This window comes from Mauremys mutica, chromosome 19 (assembly GCF_020497125.1).
Source record: "Mauremys mutica isolate MM-2020 ecotype Southern chromosome 19, ASM2049712v1, whole genome shotgun sequence".
Taxonomy (NCBI): domain Eukaryota; kingdom Metazoa; phylum Chordata; order Testudines; family Geoemydidae; genus Mauremys; species Mauremys mutica.
The window spans coordinates 18,775,741-18,794,361 of record NC_059090.1 but is presented as its reverse complement, the minus strand read 5'-3'; the positions used below and the strand labels follow the sequence as shown (position 1 = coordinate 18,794,361).

The 18,621-nt window shown below is 39.7% G+C and overlaps 1 protein-coding gene across 5 annotated transcripts; it reads left to right on the top strand.

The window, feature by feature from the left end:
- The first annotated feature begins 1,981 nt into the window (after positions 1 to 1,981).
- Positions 1,982 to 18,035, top strand: VEZF1 (vascular endothelial zinc finger 1). 5 transcript variants are annotated; one of them, XM_044993706.1, is made up of 7 exons: positions 1,982 to 2,150; positions 8,147 to 8,952; positions 9,613 to 9,676; positions 10,656 to 10,839; positions 12,505 to 12,639; positions 14,935 to 14,979; positions 15,282 to 18,035. In XM_044993706.1, the coding sequence occupies exons 1-7, from the start codon at positions 2,118 to 2,120 to the stop codon at positions 15,707 to 15,709; spliced, it is 1,695 nt and encodes a 564-aa protein (XP_044849641.1). In that variant the 5' UTR covers positions 1,982 to 2,117; the 3' UTR covers positions 15,710 to 18,035. The 5 variants fall into 5 exon arrangements, with proteins under 5 accessions (XP_044849641.1, XP_044849644.1, XP_044849643.1 ...); XM_044993709.1 differs by having other exon boundaries at positions 1,983 to 2,150; positions 8,147 to 8,865; XM_044993710.1 differs by having other exon boundaries at positions 1,984 to 2,150; positions 8,147 to 8,844.
- Positions 18,036 to 18,621: the final 586 nt, after the last annotated feature.

The following is an 18,621-nucleotide window of genomic DNA, read 5'->3' as shown; positions in this document are numbered from 1 at the left end:
ACCCAAGACTCCAAGTCACTGGGATCTTGGCCTGAGTAAAGAGGATTGACTAGGGCTAACCCAGGAGGGTTTTTGCAACTCAATTCCCAGCTTTCTTGGGAAACTGTCCTGTAAAAAGCCACGTACAGTGGGTATCCTTTAAAAAAATCCATTTGCTGTGCTTCAATATTTGACTTTACCACTGTATTTGTGGTATTTCCTGCACTTAATGGGGAAACACTGTAAATGTACAACAGCCATCTGTGATGTCTGTAACGGTGCCGACTGTACACTTTCAGTGCTGTTATTTAGAGAAGGAACATGCATACAAATAAGAGCAACTAAAGTAAGCAAAGGCAGAGAGCAGTAAGCTCAATGCAACAGTTGGGTCCCAAACCTACTAACACTTACGTATGTACTTAATGTGACTGCTCATGCATTTAAAGATGAACACATACTTAAGGGGTTGTGGGATTGTGGCATTAATTTGCATCTAGATGATGCATTAGAGATGCCTTGGCTACAAATGAGCCTCGTAAGTTAAGTGCTTTAATACATATATCAAGAAAATATAAGTCTCATGGGAGGGGAGTGCACTTTGGATAATCCAGAGAAAACAGATAAGGGGCACAACCCTGTTTTAAAATAGCATTAGACCACCTACCTTTTGAGGAAATAAAGGACTAGCTTTGCAAAGGTGTGGTCATCCTAAGAAAATGCTTGGGGTGGAAGTTGGGAAGCAAAGGGGGGGGTAGGAATGGAAATATAGAACCCCTGCAGTCATGATGGAGAGTGCAGCAACTGCAGAGGAAAAAGTTAAAGGGGGATTTCAAGCCAACCGCCGTGGCTGTACCTATGCAGCTATCTGAAAAATGCATGTTGAAGTTTGTTTGAGCAACACAACCCACAATGTTCTATTAGTGGCACCACAGCATACATGTGTGTGTCAGATGATAACCAATTGAACGATTATTGCAGAAATACCGACCCAAGACTGTTAGTTTGATGTGGGGCTTTGTGATGCTAACACCACAAAATAAGAGATGGGCCTCGAAATAAGCCACAGGTGGCCTCAGTAGATAAGATGATGAAGTGAAGCTGAACTAAAAGTGTATTATTCTTCCAGGTTTTGAATAGAAACAGACACGATACTGCATCAACAGGCCAGTCTGGACGTTGTTGGGGGGAAAACACCCATAACTGTTGGTGTCATCCCTCCATTTATGATTATATGCAGATTTCACATGGAAACAGGTGCACCTTGCACAATTTCCGTGAGCTGCCCTGGATGCCATCATTCGGGATAAAATGGTCTGCCGCTTTGCCCAGGGTTGTATATATTCACACACCCCCCCCTTCTCTATTTTCAAAGGGATTTTACTTGAGAGTGAACACGGTTTTTTTAAAGATGCTGACATCATGCATGGGAAGCGCGTGCTGCAGAATCTCCACCTGCTGGTGCAGGTGCTGCAGGGAGGAGGAGGAGGTTCTCCCCCCCCAAAAAAAAACTTTTAATTTTTCCTAATTAATTATGGATATTATTTTGTATTGTTTCCCTCCGATCTATTTATGGTAGCGGGGGGGGGGAGGGGGCAGGACTGGTTTTTTGAGGAGGGGGAGAGAGGAGGGGATGCTCCTTCCCCCTCCCCAATCCCCCTCCCCATATGCCGGGGGGGGGGGCAGGAGGTGACCAGCCCTGGACACTCTCCTCTCTCTCCTCCATCTTCTCTCCCGAGCTCAGCTTCCCCAGCTTGGGACGGTCCCATTGGTAGGGCCGCGGGGGGGACGGGCCAGGCTCTGGGCGCGACTGGGCTCCGGCAAGCGGCTGGAAGCGGCGTCCCCCCCCCCGCCAGACGCCCGCGTGCCAAGCCGGGTGGAGCCACCCCTCGCCAGCGGCCGGGCGCCCGCGCTCCTCTGCAGGGCTGAGGCGGGCGGCGCTCCCCGCTCCCGCCCCCCCCCGCTCCCGCAGTGGTGCGGCCCGGAGGTTAGCGGAAGCGGCCGCTCGGCGCTGCCATGTTGAGCCGCCGCCGCCGCCGCTTTGTTGTCGGCTCCATGTAGCTGGGGCCCGGGAGAGGGAGGGGGGATCGAGCCGGAGCCGCCGCCGCAGACCAGGCCGCCCAGGCCCGGGAGTCCCCGCCATGGAGGCCAACTGGACCGCGTTCCTCTTTCAGGTGAGGCCGGACCCCCCCTTCCCTCACCGGCCGGGGCCGCTCCGTCCCCGGGCAGCGGCAGCGGCCGCAGCGCAGCGCGCGGTTTCCAGCTAGGCCAGCGGGCTGTCAGTCAGCGCGCGCGCCCGGCCTCCTCCCCCCCCCCACCCCGGCTGGCGGGGGAGGGGGGAGCCGCGGGGGGAGAGGGGATCCCGCGTTATAGCGCTGTGCTGGGCCGGCTATAGCGCGCCTGGCTAAGCAGCCTGCCTCCGCTCCGTGCCGCGGCGGGGGATTCATGGGGACGGAGCCGTGAGGGGGGGGCGTCTCAAATCTTTTTTTTTTATTGCCTAAAAAATTGTTGCCCTCCCGATTTATTTATTTATTTATTTGTAAAAATGTTTTGCTGCTTTTTTTTTACCCTTTTATTGCAAATAATAATAATAATAAAAATCATTGTGGGGTTTCCACACCCCCCCCTCCCAAAAAATCCCACCCCACCTCGATGGAGCAAACACTGTGCATGTGAGAGAATAAATTAATCCCTCTTGAAACAGCCGGCCTCGGTGACTGATGAGGGATGTTGTCTTAATTTAAAATAGGATTTCATTTAAAATAGGGAGCGGGAGATGGATTTTCCTAAGAACTGAGTACTAAAGAGACAAGTAAGAAAAACCACAGAAGGGGAGAGTAATCCCTCCACTTGCAAACTGAGTCACTGTTTTTGTCTGTAATCAAGACAGCCCTAATGCTCAAAAATACAATACAAAGTTTGTATAATACTAAAAAGGAAACTGTAAAATACCCAAAAACTGTCTTGCTCTCGTGTTTGTGAACTATAACCTGGATCCTTCACTCACTGGCTTGTTCTCTAAAACCTTCTACCACTTTGTAGCTTGAAAATGTGAAATATGTAATTGCAACCCTCCCCCCTCTCGGGGGGGGGGGGGGGGAAGCCACACACATCACCTTGTGCAAAGAGGATTATTTTACCTTGAAAATTACAAACCTGGACCTCTTGCTTACTCCTTGTCCTGGCTGGCTTTTTTAAAACAAGAAAAACATGACATTTGCTTGAAAACCTGAATGGAATGAATAAATCTGTAAAGCGAATGCTACATTTCTTTTTAAAGGAAAAATAATAGTCTTGCAAGGACTAAGAGATGAGTCACTCACTTGGGTGCTCTGCCTCTGAAAACACGCTTAGAATGTTCTCTTAAGAAGAAAACAAATCTAACAGTCTGAGCTATTGCAAATTCAAACTGTATATACAAACTCTTATTTCGTATTAAATATTTTTATATTCATTTGTACAGCAGATATGAAACTATAAAATAGAGTTCCATATAGGTGCCAGCGATGACACACGCAGTTTGGATAAGGATTTATAATTTTTCTCACTCTAGTGGGCAGTTGTGATTTGAACATAGATAAACTTAGTAAAGTTCCCTCATTCTAGGGACACCTTCCGTTCTTGAGTTAGCAGTTATTCTGTCTCCCCAATATATTTAAATTTTTAAGAACAACTATTCTTAGTGTGGAGTCTTATAGTTATTTGATGACTCTGTCTTTTCACAGATATTAAGCATCAGTAATTCAGTTGCTTCGTTGTGTTTTTTTTGTTGTAAGTGCAATGTACTTTTGAAATACTGACATCAAACTTTTTTTTTTTAGTTTGTTTTTGTGGTAGGTATTTCTTCATTTGATTAAGGATTCAGCAGTTTACCTTCTCAAAAATATAATTAATGGTGCATAACTAGTAAGCATCTTTGTAAAGATGTGACATGGAAATTCCCTCCTCTTCCATCCTTCCAGATAATAAAACTTTAAAACCTTGTAATGACTGTTCAGTAGGTCTCGAGTCATTTTTGATAAAACAAATGCTTTGCAATACTGTTTATCCTAATGTACCTAAACATAGTGGTGATTGGTGAAGTTATAGGTAGTATATTGTTACTGCTTCACCCCACCCCATCTGACCAAAACAAGAACAAATAATTAGTAGGCTCATAATTTAAAATCCATTTCACAAATCTGCACCTTTATTTTTGTTTGGTAACTGTTAAATATCAAATACTGTGCTGAGAGGCAATGTTTACTTCACATGGTTTTCAATTGTGACATCTGTAGAGGAATTTTTTAAAATAATTAAAGGGAATATTTAAAACCCTGTGTGGATAACTGTAATTCTTAACCAGTTGGTGTTGGGGGAAATGATTAAATGTCTTAATTTTAGTTTTAATGGCAATTAAATGTGTACAGTGAATTTTTATCCTCCTTTCCTAATAAAGATATTGATCATGTTTAGGTGTTACCTTGATTAATTTTACCTTTTGAAATATAGATTATACTGAATAAGCAACTTTGGTTCATTTTTTTTATTAGTGTTCTAGCACATTCATATTTTGAAAACCACTTTGTACCTGCCTGGAAAGTGAAAGTTGTATCTGTTAACGTTAGGAGAAATCATCCCTCAAACAGGGCATTCAAGATATGACTCACTGATGCTAATTTGCTGTTCTGACGTGAAGGCTCCAGTGCAAAAATCTCTTAGCCTCTGGCACTGGAAGTTCACAGTGCCACAGCCTATCACCCTGGGTCATGAAACACAGTTTTTATTTTGTTTGCTATCCTCCTGGAATGAAAGTTTGCTTAGTGAGAGAAATACTATATTTTGCATGGAAGACTTTTTTTTCCAGGCAATCAAAACATCACAAATGTTGACTTGACATTAATGCTACATCAAGTAAAACAGTGAATAAAAACAACTTGCAAAAGGCAGGCAGCAGGTGCTGTTTCATTGTGTGCATTCCCTCCTATAACAGCAAGGGGAAAAATACAGCCTGATCCCTCTTTAGAAAGCTCTAATATAGAGGATCCTTGGAAACTGAGGTATGCTGCTTTTGCAGACAGGTTTTGTTAAAAAGGTAATATTGGCAATAACGGTGGAGTATCTGAGAGCCAAGGTAAGTAGCTTTATATAAGAGATGGTTTCATAGCAGACAGCCTTATAAGTACATTGTTTCATGTCAGACATTTATATTGGTACAACAGAAATAATTGTATTATCTTGCAGTGCTAATGGTTCTTTAAGGCTTAAAAATGTCCTTAGACTGTATAAGTTTGAACCTTGTCCAAAGGATTTGGACTCCCTATTATCCAATCTGCTAGCTCTCCCTTTGAAATAGTATATCTTGAGCTATCTTAGGATATTAACCACTTGTATTCTGTGTGAAAACACATTTACTATGGCCCGACTGGAAAAGGCTCTGAACAGAAAGCGCCAATTAAGTGTCGTCTGATTCTGTTGACCGAGATTTTTAAATCTTGTGCAAAGGCAACTGGAAAAAAAAATTAAAATTGTACTGTTATTAGTACATGAAATGTTCTCATGTTTTATATTGTACCCATTTTGGCATCTGTATGTATTACACATCAGCAAGCATCAGTTTATAAAACAGGAGAGAGTAAAACAATACAAAATATCACTTAGGTCATGCAAAAGCTTGATGGGAGAGATGAGCCTCATGCTGTGCTCTAAGTCAGTGTCTGTCAACCTTTCCAGACTACTGTACCCCTTTCAGGAGTCTGATTTGTTTTGCAAACCCCCAAGTTTCACCTCAGTTAAAAACTACTTGCTTACAAAATCAGACATAAAAACACAGAAGTGTCACAGCACACTATTACTGAAAAATTGCTTACTTTCTCATTTTTACCAGATAATTATAAAATAAATAAATTGGACTAAAAATATTGTACTTGCAGTTCAGTGTATAGTATATGGAGCAGAATAAACAAGACATTGTCTTTATGAAATTTTAGCCTGAACTGACTTCACTAATGCTTTTTGTGTAGCCTGTTACAAAACTAGGCAAATATCTACCCCCAGGAGTATGTGTACCCCTGGTTGGGAACCGGTGCTCTGTTAGCAAACTCAGCCTCTGAGGGAGTTCCACACTTGCACCATTTGCCAAGAGTGCCCTTTTTCCCATCTTCAAGAATGCGTGTTTAGGGTTTGTTAACTGAGGCACATTGGTATGTCCACACTTAGCCCAACATATTTGTTGCATCCAAAGTTTCTGAATAGACCTAAAAAGTACAGGGAGGTGGACCAGTTACCCTAACTGCTTGTAGTAATCAAAGCAAGTAATGCCATGGACTTTCACACAGAACAGCTTGAGCTAAGCTGTGAACTAGTCTCCCACCAAATAGTATGGGAGTGTTGCAGAGCAGGCATTCTCATCCACATGGGCTAAGACTCGTGTGCACTTTCAACCCATTTTCAAAGAACACTATTATGGTCTGAAGCTTCAGGGTTTGTGAATATGGGAAGACAAAGTGAGTACATAAGCACCCTGAATGAGTGAATGATTGTAGTGTTGCATGGAAGTCTTAAAACTCCTACTTAGATGTACTTAATATTGTAGTCATTACTTCTGATCATTGATGTGCTGTAGAGGCAAAAGAAAGAAGGCTTGGATGCCACCAAAATAGAAAGTCACAGATTGCTTCTGTAAATAGTAAAGTCTTCAAAGGGCTTTAAGCAATTGGCTATTGGGTAAAGCCGAAAGGGTATGAATTTGAATATGCTTAATAATGGTACAATCCTGATGCAAAATTAAAGCTGACAGTCCTGTAGGCTCCAAATCATTAACCTACTTTTAGTCAACTTGCAAATCCGAAATGTGGGAAGACCATGTAAAATGAGGTATATATCACTTAATAAAGGAAAGCACAGAGGAGTAGTCTTGGAAAGATGTGGCATTAATAGAAATACAAGTTTAAATAAAATCAGTTTCATGCCACAGGCCTGTTCTGTTGCACTGCTGTAACTAAATTGATTTTATAACTGATCTAGTTATAGATACCTTTTTAAACTGGTTTAAATCACGCTTATACTTATTTGGCTTAATGTTACTTTAAGCTAAATAATGTTAAGTATGTTTTAAACCAGTTTGAGTGTCTTTAATAGGGCGTTGCACCAGTTTAACTAGATCCGTTTTTAAATTTAATTACAGAAGTGGACGTTGTCCAATATAAATACCCAGCACCATCTCTGCTACCAGCCTCAGGTAGGAGAGGGTACTGGTAAGTAGAAGGATGTTCATTGTGGTCTGATAGAAGAGATTTTTCTAGTGCTGCCCTCAGAGATGCAGCAGTCCAGGTTTGTCAGCATTTATCAGTTAATTTTTTTTTTTTTAAAGAATAACTTCTGTTGTAAGTCTGTGCTCCAGAAATCACCAGATTCCTACCAGTGCTTATTGACTAGCTCCTCTCTCTTTTGTGAAAGAGTTGGTGATCAAGAGAAAAGAAACTTGTCTTTATTCTCATCAGTTTCTATAAACAAAGAGCACCTTAGAGCATCTTAGTCATTGTGTTAATGCCATGGGAAACCATTAATATATAACTCTAAATCTAGAGTGTAACAGTTCTTGAAACAAATTATTTAAATGCAGTTCCAGCACTAACAAAGTAGTGCAAAGAGAGAGATTCAAGTAAGATGCCTCATTTCTTCCTGGTTCACTGTGGCTGCAGTTTAATTTTTACAGGATTTTTAAATGTAACCATCCATCAGGCTAATGTTAGCACTTGTCTGGCACATTGGTCAACCCCTTCGGTACATCCCATAATCTGCCGTCACAGATCTGGTATAGTCTCCATATGATCACTTTTATGTAGGGAGTGTCATTGAGATAGAAATCAAGCAATATGTTAAAAGGCCTGACGAATACCTGGTGATTTGCCATAAGAAATGTTGCCCTCAGGATATTTAAAAATTGTTTCATGTGATTGCACTTTCCTACACCTATGTACTGCAGAGACTGTGCACAACACATGGATTTAAATGTAAGTGGTTTATCCAATCAGGAAACCATTGCAGTGAGACTTATATAATTTCTAGTACTTGTTAGTTCAGTGACTTTTTGGCTTAAGATTTGCTTTCCTTTGCCTGTAAATGTTCTCAGCATGTCAAAGTGAGCGCCCACCAACAGAAATTCTGAAGTGTGAATGTTTGATTTTAGGCACATGAAGCCTCACATCACCAACAGCAGGCAGCACAGAACAGTTTGCTGCCCCTCCTGAGCTCCGCTGTTGAGCCACCTGATCAGAAGCCGATTCTACCCTTACCAATAACCCAGAAACCTCAGCCTGCACCAGAAACATTAAAGGATGCTATTGTTGGGATTAAAAAGGAAAAACCTAAAACCTCCTTTGTATGCACCTACTGCAGCAAAGCTTTCAGGGACAGCTACCATTTGAGGCGCCATGAGTCCTGCCACACAGGGATAAAGTTAGTGTCACGGCCAAAGAAAACTCCCACCACAATGGTGCCCCTAATCTCAACTATTGCTGGCGACAACAGCCGAACTTCATTGGTTTCAACTATCGCAGGCATCCTGTCAACGGTCACTACATCTTCCTCTGCGACCAACCCCAGCAGTAGTGCTGGTGCAACAGCCATGGCTGTGACTCAGACAGTGAAGAAGCCCAGCAAGCCTGTTAAGAAGAACCATGCTTGTGAGATGTGTGGAAAAGCCTTCCGGGATGTGTACCACCTCAACCGGCATAAGCTATCCCACTCAGATGAAAAACCTTTTGAATGTCCAATTTGTAATCAGCGCTTCAAGAGGAAGGACCGCATGACCTATCACGTGAGGTCTCATGAAGGTGGCATCACCAAACCATACACCTGTGGTGTTTGTGGAAAAGGCTTCTCGAGGTACCATGTAGAAAATCCCAGGCGAGCTCAAGTATTGGCTTTTCGTAATCAAGAAGGGTTAAACTATCATAGCAAGGGGCTAGGAGAACCAGACATCTTAGAAGATTGGTGAGGGGATAAAGAGCCTTGTTTACTTAGGGTGTGGGTCTCAATCTAAGACTATTTGATCATGACTAAAAGCTGTCACTGTTTTATGGTTATTCAATGTTCTGAAATGACCTGATGGCCTCAATCCAGGTCACAGTGGAAAGGTGTCCACATCACCGTTGGTGCTAGCTGGACCCCTTGTTAGCAGTCTTTGTAGGGGTCAAAGATTGAATGGGGCATGGAGACTGATCTGTCATGTTGCCTTTAACATAACCCCTTCCAGATCAAGATTGAGGTTTCATTGGCAGAGCAATGTGGGGGAGCTTGCATTGCTGCTGGCTATGCTGTATCTGTTCTGTGACTAGAGCAAATGGCAATCTCTAGGACTGTTAATGCAACTCCTTTTTACAAGTACTAAAAATTCACTAACTGTAGCACTTCCAGGTGTATAATAGACACATGGCTGAGTTTTAAACTTTGCTGGCTTGGTCCTAGTGTAACCATTTTGCATTATTCTAGCGGGTTGTTTTATAGGTAAGGGGAGTTTGGGTTTTTTTGTTGTTGAAAGGGAGGTGGGCTGCAAATGGCAATCAATGCAATGTTCAGTGCTGCTCGCCAAAGAATCCTTGCTGTCTATTTGTAACGGTACATGTTCTGTTCTGTACCTCTGTTCTTTCACAGGCCTGATCACTTAAGCTGTCATGTCAAACACGTTCACTCGACAGAGAGACCCTTCAAATGCCAAGTAAGGGTTAACATGATAGCATAAGTTTTTTATCATACAGTTAGTCATTGTCAACTGAGTATTCCACCAAGGACTGGGTTGATTTACCTGGTTCCCTTGAATGCAAGGTTTGGAATATGGCTCTGTCTATGCTGCTTGTAGTTAGATACCAGTGTAGAAGCAGCTTAAGAGGATGATGTGCCTACCATTTGTAAGATTAGAGGCTTATTTGCTATTCCCCAAACCCTATTGTTCAAGTCAAGTTTGCCTTTAAAAACAGTGTGACTAAATCCTCAAATTGTTATTGATTGCTGAAGTGATGTGTAGGATTTGTTTAGCAATGCTTATGAAAATAAGAGTACTTTTGCTTGAAATCGAAAGCAAATTGTCATGGTGAAAGTAAGTTGGAGATTAAAAACAAGTGGCAGAACTTGACAAGTGTTGAACAATCAACTATTCTATGGTTTCGCTTGGAATCATCCATGCACGTTCCAACCTGTCTCTAGTAACTCATCATATTATAAGTAAATGTTTTGTATTAAAAGAATAGCTCTAAAGAAATGCTTTGTTTTCCCTTTCCTAATTTTTGGATTGGAACTAAACTGAGTAATAAAAAATAATCATAACCAGAAATATACAGTGAACTCTGTATAAGAGACCACCCTTGTCTACTGTAGGTATTTATAAACCATCTATCACTTAGATATGCAAGACAATCTTATTTTAAGAAATTGCTCCAAAGTAGGCCCAGTAGTATAGAGTATTCTTCTGTTCCACACTTATCAGAAGACCATTTCCATTAAGCAATTAGATTATGTTCCATCTCTAAAGTGGTAGCTTGAGATAGGCTTCACTGTAAATCCATGTAAAATCAAAACATTGTCAACATGCCTAAGGTACGGTAGCACCTAGAAAATAAAATATACGTTTAAATGGGCCATGTGGTCCCCAGTGGAATAAGATGATCTACACTTAAAAAATGCTGTTGTCTTTCATGTAGACATGCACTGCTGCCTTTGCCACCAAAGACAGACTGCGGACACACATGGTGCGCCATGAAGGAAAGGTATCGTGTAATATCTGTGGTAAACTTCTGAGTGCAGCGTATATCACCAGCCACTTAAAGACACATGGGCAGAGCCAAAGTATCAACTGTAATACCTGTAAACAAGGCATCAGTAAAAGTAGGTGAACATTTTAAAAACACTTCAGTAAATATGTGTTCTAAACATTTTGCAACATGAGTTGCCTTTGACTTTCTTCAAATGTAAAATACACCCGTGACTTAGTTTAGGTGTTTGCACCTATCGGAAAATAGATCCTTGAAAATGGATTCTTCATGAAACCCCAACTTCTTGAGCTGAAGTTTATGTGGAACTGGTCTGGAACTAGGAATTTTGTCTTTTCTCTTGGAGGAATGCCCTGAAGTGAGAGAAAATAGTTCTTCATTTTTAAGTATGAAGATCCTAATATCTTTGTCTTTCAACTTATGAGTACAATTGGATACATCCTGAACTACCCTAACCGCAAAATTAAAAAAAAAAAAAAGCAGAGGAGGAGGAAGTGTCCAGAAGTTTAAATCAGTAACAGAATGTGTGTAGATTTAAAAATGGCACATTTGCCTTTTATAGCAAAATATTTGAAAACTTGGCAAGTCTTCTGTTCAGGATTTTGAGCTTGATCTAAAGCTCAGTGAAGCCAAAGACTCCCACTGATTTCCATGAGCTTTGGATCAAGGCTGTCCATGTTTTTTCCTTGAAGCATTGGACAAAACTAGCACTTCAAGCAAAACATTTTCCTGCATTGCCTGATGCGTTTTGGGCATTGGTGGTATTTGGCCTGTGCTGTACAGGAAGTCAGACTAGACGATTGTAATTCTGGCATTAAAATTTGTGAATATCCTCAGCAGAAATGTTGAATCCTGAATTTTGGAGTGGCAAGTAAGTGAAGGAGAGACAGGCTTGCTCTCTCAAAAGTATTTGAAATTTTAAATCTATGCATCATGTTGGTGATTTAGGCTGGGATTTTCAAAGGAGTCTCATGGAGTTGGGTGTCTAACCCCTCTAGGTTCTTTTGAAAATTCCATCCTTAAAACATTCAAACAGTATTTTGCCTTTTTAGTTCATATTTAATGTGTTCTTTTATTCCCAGAAGTTTGAGGACAATTGGAATAATCTAGTAAGTTTGACAAATATTTACTGAATTGGATGTGGAAAATAAAATGTGAATTATTTTTGGAGTAGGGGTTGTTGGAGTCTGTCCTTGTTCCCACATTACCAACTAGTCTGCCTTTCATTGTTAGTTCAGTGAACCTAAACAGCTCATGGGAGGTATTATGGGACTCACAAAAGGCAGAGATGAAAGTGGCAGGAGCAGCAATTGTGGCCAGGGAGTAGATAGCTATTTTCTGATGTGAAGGTGAACTAAAAATGTTTTTAATTTTGATTTCAAGAAGGGGTGAGAGGTGTCTTTTTAAGTAATTAGTGCTGTGTTTTCACATAACTTGACTCAGCTGCCTCCTTGAGATCACTGGAAATTTGATCTGTATAAGTACCATAGAAGCCATTCCATTTTAAAGTCCTGTATTTCATTCTCTTTGTTTCTCATCCATGAGATGTCACTCACTCTGAAAGAGAAATCAGGCAGTTCATAGCTTGCACTTCTCTAGATCTTAGAGAGGTAATTTTACTGAAATACAGCACTAATTAAATGTTTTTAAACACTCCTATCTTTCTCTTTTCAAGATTCTGAACATGTTTTTAACTTAAACAAAAGCCTTCATCCTTTCAGTAGAAAGGAGCATACATTTCCAAGGTGAATTTGTGTATGTTTTTACTTGACTGGCATAGCATGCATGAGTGAGGAGACCAGCAACCAGAAGCAGCAGCAGCAGCAACAACAACAACAACATGTAACAAACTGGCCTGGAAAGCAGGTAGAGACACTGAGATTATGGGAAGAAGCAGTCAAAGCAAGGAAGAAAGGTAAAACAAAATAACATAATCTATGATCTTGATTTACTTGTTTTTTTTTAAACTCTAATCTGTTTTACAAAAAGAAAGTGTTATAGAGAATGTGAAATGACAAAAATTGACACATGAAAATTAATTCTTGGTCATAAAAATAAAAGCTAAAAAAATCTATGATAACCTTATGTAACACTCACTTCTCAAATGATCTTCTTTACTACTTATCTTCAATCAGATTCTGCCCTTGAATGTGCACATAAGCCTCCTTTTGCAGTTAATGGGAGCTGTCCCTGTACTCAAAGGCAGAGTTTGGCCTTTGATTTCTGTGTGATTTCTGGACCTTCTTTAAAACATCAACCAGTTGTTAGATCTCATACATAGACATTTTTTGTGTAGACATCAGTTTCTGTTTAAACACTTTTTTTTTCATATCCCCTCTTCATATCCTTGTTCTTCTTTCCCATTTTATTTAATTCATTTGTACCCATCGCATAACTGTATTTGTCCAAAGTCTGGTGAAATTCATACTGTTTTCCCATTGCTTGGTGTCCTCCTTCTAATTACAAAATTAACTAGATTAGTCACTATTGCCAAGATACTGCTCACCTCTACCTATCCTATTGTATTCAAAGTTGAATAGTGCCCTTTTGTTGTTTAATGTGCCTGCTGTGTAAGGAATAGATTGCTTCAGTTTAGTGTCTCATTTGGAGTGTGGTTTGAAATCTCCAGTTACCTCTAGTTTATTCTTTTCACAACCCTTTGGTTTCTAATTTCTGTCAGGTGGCTCCCTCTGATTAAATGGTTTATAATGAATTCCTGCTGTCCATTTATTCCTTTTAATTAACTCTTAATTTTGAACAATAAATATTCTCCACCCATCTTTCCCCTCAAGCTCCTCACAATTCCTCCATATTCTATGTTATTCCAGTCCTCTTTTTCTGTACAAGGCAGCTAGCTCCCTTTCTGATTGCTGCTGCCACAAAGATTTTTCTAATTCAATGATAGGTTGTTTAGAAACAGCCTAACCTTTTTTCTTATAAACAGTGATAACTGAAAACTATTAGAATTTACCTGGTTAGTGCTCCAATGCTATGGGGATGAAAGACTTAGGAAAACCAAAGTGAGGCTTGTTCTGCTCATTCTCTTCTATGCCTTGTTTCTACTTCCTTCTTTCTTACCATATGTATCTGTCGAAGTGCTTTTTACAAAACCAATTATATTAAAAAGAGGGAGGGTGGGGGTGAGGAGCACTGGGGTGGGGGGGTGGGGAAAGTATTGTGCCAAGTTTTTCAATAAGAGTCAAACTGATACTGTTTAGTGAAACCTGTGGTGCCTGAAGAGCCCCCCTATCTCTGGGGAGAGGATGGGGAGGGTGTTATAGCTAAAGAAATCACTCTGTTTGGAAGACAAAACTAGACCAGTCAGTTCCATTCCTGTTCATGGTCCTTTTCATGCTGGTTCTCATTAATTAGCACCACATGTTGTGTTGGTTTTGCAATACCACAGGGGAATTTTTAAATTGAACAGTTTATTTAATTTCAGGTATTTGTTGTTATAATTGTTTTAAATCCCCCCAGACACTTTTTTCCCTCCGAACCTGATTATTGACCCTGAACAATCAACAGTGACCCTCAAATGGGGCTAATGTAAAAGAAAACACTCTCTTAATACATTTGAATAGCCTGCATGGCAAGGGTGGACTCTTGGCTCTTAGTTTACTTCTTGAAATATGGATATAGACTGAGCTTAGTGTCCTACTCTACAAATGTGAAACAAGACACATTTTTAAAAATGCCATAACATTGATACGGAATATATTTTTTCGATTTCTTTAGCAGTCATCCCTTTCTTTTATCCGCGTCCACCAACCCGCTTCTGTTTTTGGAGCGTTGTTCTATGGCTAACCAGCAGGTGGTGCTGATCTCTAGTGGAGTCATCTGCCTCTTCCATGGAGCCTTGCTGTATCTTCTCCACAAAGTGGCCAGCCCTTGCTAGACCCAACAGGGTCTATAACAGACCCAGGATCCTCCATCTCAGTGCAGGGTCCTCTTGGTTCTTGCTTGTTCAGCCATAGTCTCTGTTGCGAAACAAAGTAAAATATTGGTGTGGAATTGTAGTTAATGTAAAAGCTGAGGAGATAATGGGGGTTATAAGATCTACTGACTGGGTATACTTGAAAATTGCTAAGATAAACTTACCACAATCAGTGGAACAATTTAGCGGAAATAATTAAGACTGAAATAAGCAGGTAAACATTGAAATTAGCTTTGCTTATCAGTCCCTAATAATGACTTTTTAAAACCTTCACAGAATGTCAATTCACCTTTGAGAAGGCTATAGAGTACGTACCATTCGGTATGTACACTCTCTTCTCTACTTATAATGTTCCTCTTGAGAGGATTTTTCTGATTGTACAATACTGTTTTTGTGAACATCAAAACCCTCTTTATAAGACAACCTCACTTGACTTCTCAGGAAAGAATTTTGAATTCAAATGAGCTGCATGAAAGTTATATTGTAGGCTGTAGAATGTTAACAGTTAACTTACTAATATTTTCTGAAGAAAATTATTCCAGAACTTGTTCTTGTTTTTTTAATCTTGTCCATGTTTTTTTATGTGTTAAAACTTTTTTTGTCTTTTTATGTCTCATTTTTAGAAGCTGCTAACTTGTGCCAAACCTCCACTGCTGCTACTACGCCTGTGACTCTTACTACTCCATTCAATATAACGTCCTCTGTGGCTTCTGGGACTATCACAAACCCAGTCACAGTGGCAGCTGCAATGAGCATGAGAAGTCCAGTAAATGTATCAAGTGCAGTTAATATATCCAGTCCGATGAACCTAGGGCATCCTGTAACTATAACAAGTCCATTATCCATGACATCTCCATTAACGCTCACAACACCGGTCAATTTACCTACCCCAGTAACTGCTCCAGTGAATATAGCGCATCCAGTCACTATAACATCTCCTATGAATCTCCAAACACCAATGACGTTAGCAGGTCCATTAAATATAGCAATGAGACCGGTAGAGAGCATGCCTTTCCTGCCTCAAGCCTTGCCCACATCTCCTCCTTGGTAAAGAATCTAAACAGTATTAAAGGGGATTAAAACTGAATCCTTACCAGCAGGTTTTTTAGTTAATAATAATAATAATAATAATAATAATGTTAATAATATAATAATAAAGTCAAACTAAATAACTGGCTTAACGTGCACCAGTTAAAGACCCTAATAGCATCTTTCCCTGTTGATTTGGCTCATCGTGTTCAAACTAGAGTTTGTAATTTATCACTTTGTTTAAAGCAAGTTTTACTGTTAACTGACGATGATGATATTGAAATAGGACAGGTGGTTACTTGCCACAGTTAAAAACCAGTCATTAAAAATCAGCATTACTGTTTTATCCCAGAAATTATAAACTAGGAAATGATTTTAATCCAAACACTAGCAAAGACCCCTCCATATGCTTGACAGGGTGGATGGCTAATTTTAACTTGCCAGTTCTAAATCCACTGATTCAGAGCTAGTGTAGTATCTTTGTCTGTGTTAATGTTTTTTATGAGTAAATGCATTACAATGTTGTCATTTTTAATGCATTTTGGAGAAAAATATGCATTTTACCTTTGGGAATATGGTAATTTCAGGCAGCATTCCCTATGGGAAAGGTGATACCAGCTCTGATATGCAAAGCATATGATAACTTATCATTCTAACTTCAACATATAATAGGGATTGTGACCTGATATTTGGAGATGTAAATATTACCCAGCATATTACCCTAAGGAAATGTAGCATTGTAGTCAACATTTTTTTTAAACTGTTAATGTTTGGTAAGAAACAGCCATGGCTGACAGAAGAGGAGTTGAAATGTCTGTAAACATGGTCTCTAAACAGTCAAAACCCCATGGGACTCTTATCTAGGAGCAAAAGGAATGCTTTGACTCTTATTAAAATATTGCTTTAAGCTGGAAGACTCTGGAAGCGCTGGGGTGTGATGTATATGCCCTCTCTCTCTCCCAATCAGAACCTGTTGATGTTGCAGCAGGGGACAGACGTGTTAGTTGTTCACTAGAAGTTTTTGTCTTATATTAAATTGTATACAGTTTTTATTCTAACCACTAACTAGGTAGGATGCCCCTTCAGGACAAGCCAAGAGCGTCTTTAATTTCTCCCGTATTTCTTAATCAAGTGTTGTGCAGATCTGTTCAACTTTGTAAATATTTTCAAACATCATCATTTTTACTTTATTCTTCTATTGTGTTAACACATTTCTATCAATTTGTGGTGTTTGTGGCATGACAGTCTGAGCTGTCCAGCCCAGAAGTACTCCACAAATGGTTACACATGTTAAAACTACATGTGCTTTTTATTTCTTAGACTGTTTATCTGTACATAAAGTAGAAAGCAAAATATAGGGAAACAGATATACTTTTTAGACTATCATGTCACATATTCACATTTTTAAAACTTTGTTTAAAAAAGACACCCTAAAACCAAGACTCTACATTTAAAAAAAAAAAAAAAATTAGAGTTGTTTTTATCTTAATGAAGTTGAAAGCAATGGAGATTAGTGTGTACACATCTTACAGAATCCTAGCAGGATTGACTAGTCAAAATGGACTGCTTCCGTTGATACCCTGCCAGGTCAGTAAAAGCAGCAAATACCAGACTTCTAGGTCAGGGGACAGGTATCTGTTTCATTATGTGAAATCGTTCTAGGGGCTTGGACTACATAGTAAAACAAAAAAATAGAACTTAGTGTAAAATAATTTTATAAATGATCTTTTGTATTTTAGGACATCAAATTGTACAACTTTTGTATATATAAAAGCTTAGGAACTTTCTGTTTAGCAGAAAGGAAACACATTCCTACACTTTTAATGTATATGTTTGTTATAATGTCCATGTAAACATATGCCCTATGTTTGTGCCTTTTAATTAGTTTGTCTCAATAAACAAAAATGTAGAGAAGAATATGTAGCTATGACTTTGTTACCACTGTTTTTACTCCAGCAGTACAAAGATCTTTGTTTTCCACAGTAGAGCATTGCATGCAGACAGCTATATGAGTTAAACTGATGTGGCCAAAGGGAGGCATGTAATCAAATGCAGCCCAGCAAAATCTGTCACTGTCTCTCCTTAGCAGCCCAATCATGATCAGGCATTGCATGCTGGGATATGTAGTCTCCAAGCCCTAAACCTCTATTACAGATGAAAGTGATATCAACTTGCACCATTTTTACAAACTAGGTACAGCCTTCTAGCACCTGGCAAGCTGCTTCTGTGACTCTCGGGTGAAGTTTGGGCATCCCTGAGCTTAAAAAAATAAAAGCATTAAACAATATGGAAATGTGTACTAGAAATGGTTATGAATTAATTATATAATAAACAACTGTGAGACTTCATTGTATGTTGTCAATTAAGGTAATATTCAGAATGAATCTTTCAGTCCGCTTCTGTGCTCTGACAGTCACATTTCAGTTCTTACAGAAGAACAAACTCATTAAACACATATAAGGAAATTCCCCATTGTGCTAGAGAATGGATGTTTCTTGAATAATTCTGAAACCACTAACCATACTGCTCTTAGCAGAAAGTACAACAGACGAGGCAAAGGGTATTGTCTTTCCCTTTTTATTTTAACTGGCTCAGCTCAAAGTTACCTGATTTACATCTAAAAGGCTGCATTAACTAATCTTCAACCTGTCTCATTCTTAATTGGGTAAACCATTTAATTTTTACTGAATACAAATTGTTCTCCTAAGGCGTGCTCCTCAGCTGTCCCTATTCTGACAATTTTACTTGTATGGCCGTCTTACAGAATATTTCAAACTACTTTTTGATAAATTTAAGTTAATTAATTACACTTCATGTATTGCAGCCTACCTTTAACCAAATTAGTTCATCTAAAGTATAGAAAGATAACAAGGTCAGCCACTGTAAAGATGTGATGTACTACGGATGGATGGCTTATGGGGCAACTTGGGCCAT

Bases quoted from the DNA above. Each gene is read 5' to 3' on its own strand.
- VEZF1 (XM_044993706.1), top strand. From the start codon at position 2,118: ATGGAGGCCAACTGGACCGCGTTCCTCTTTCAG. The intron at 2,151-8,146 runs GTGAGGCCGGAC...GTTTGATTTTAG, and splicing joins GGACCGCGTTCCTCTTTCAG to GCACATGAAGCCTCACATCA. The intron at 8,953-9,612 runs GTGAGGGGATAA...GTTCTTTCACAG, and splicing joins CCAGACATCTTAGAAGATTG to GCCTGATCACTTAAGCTGTC.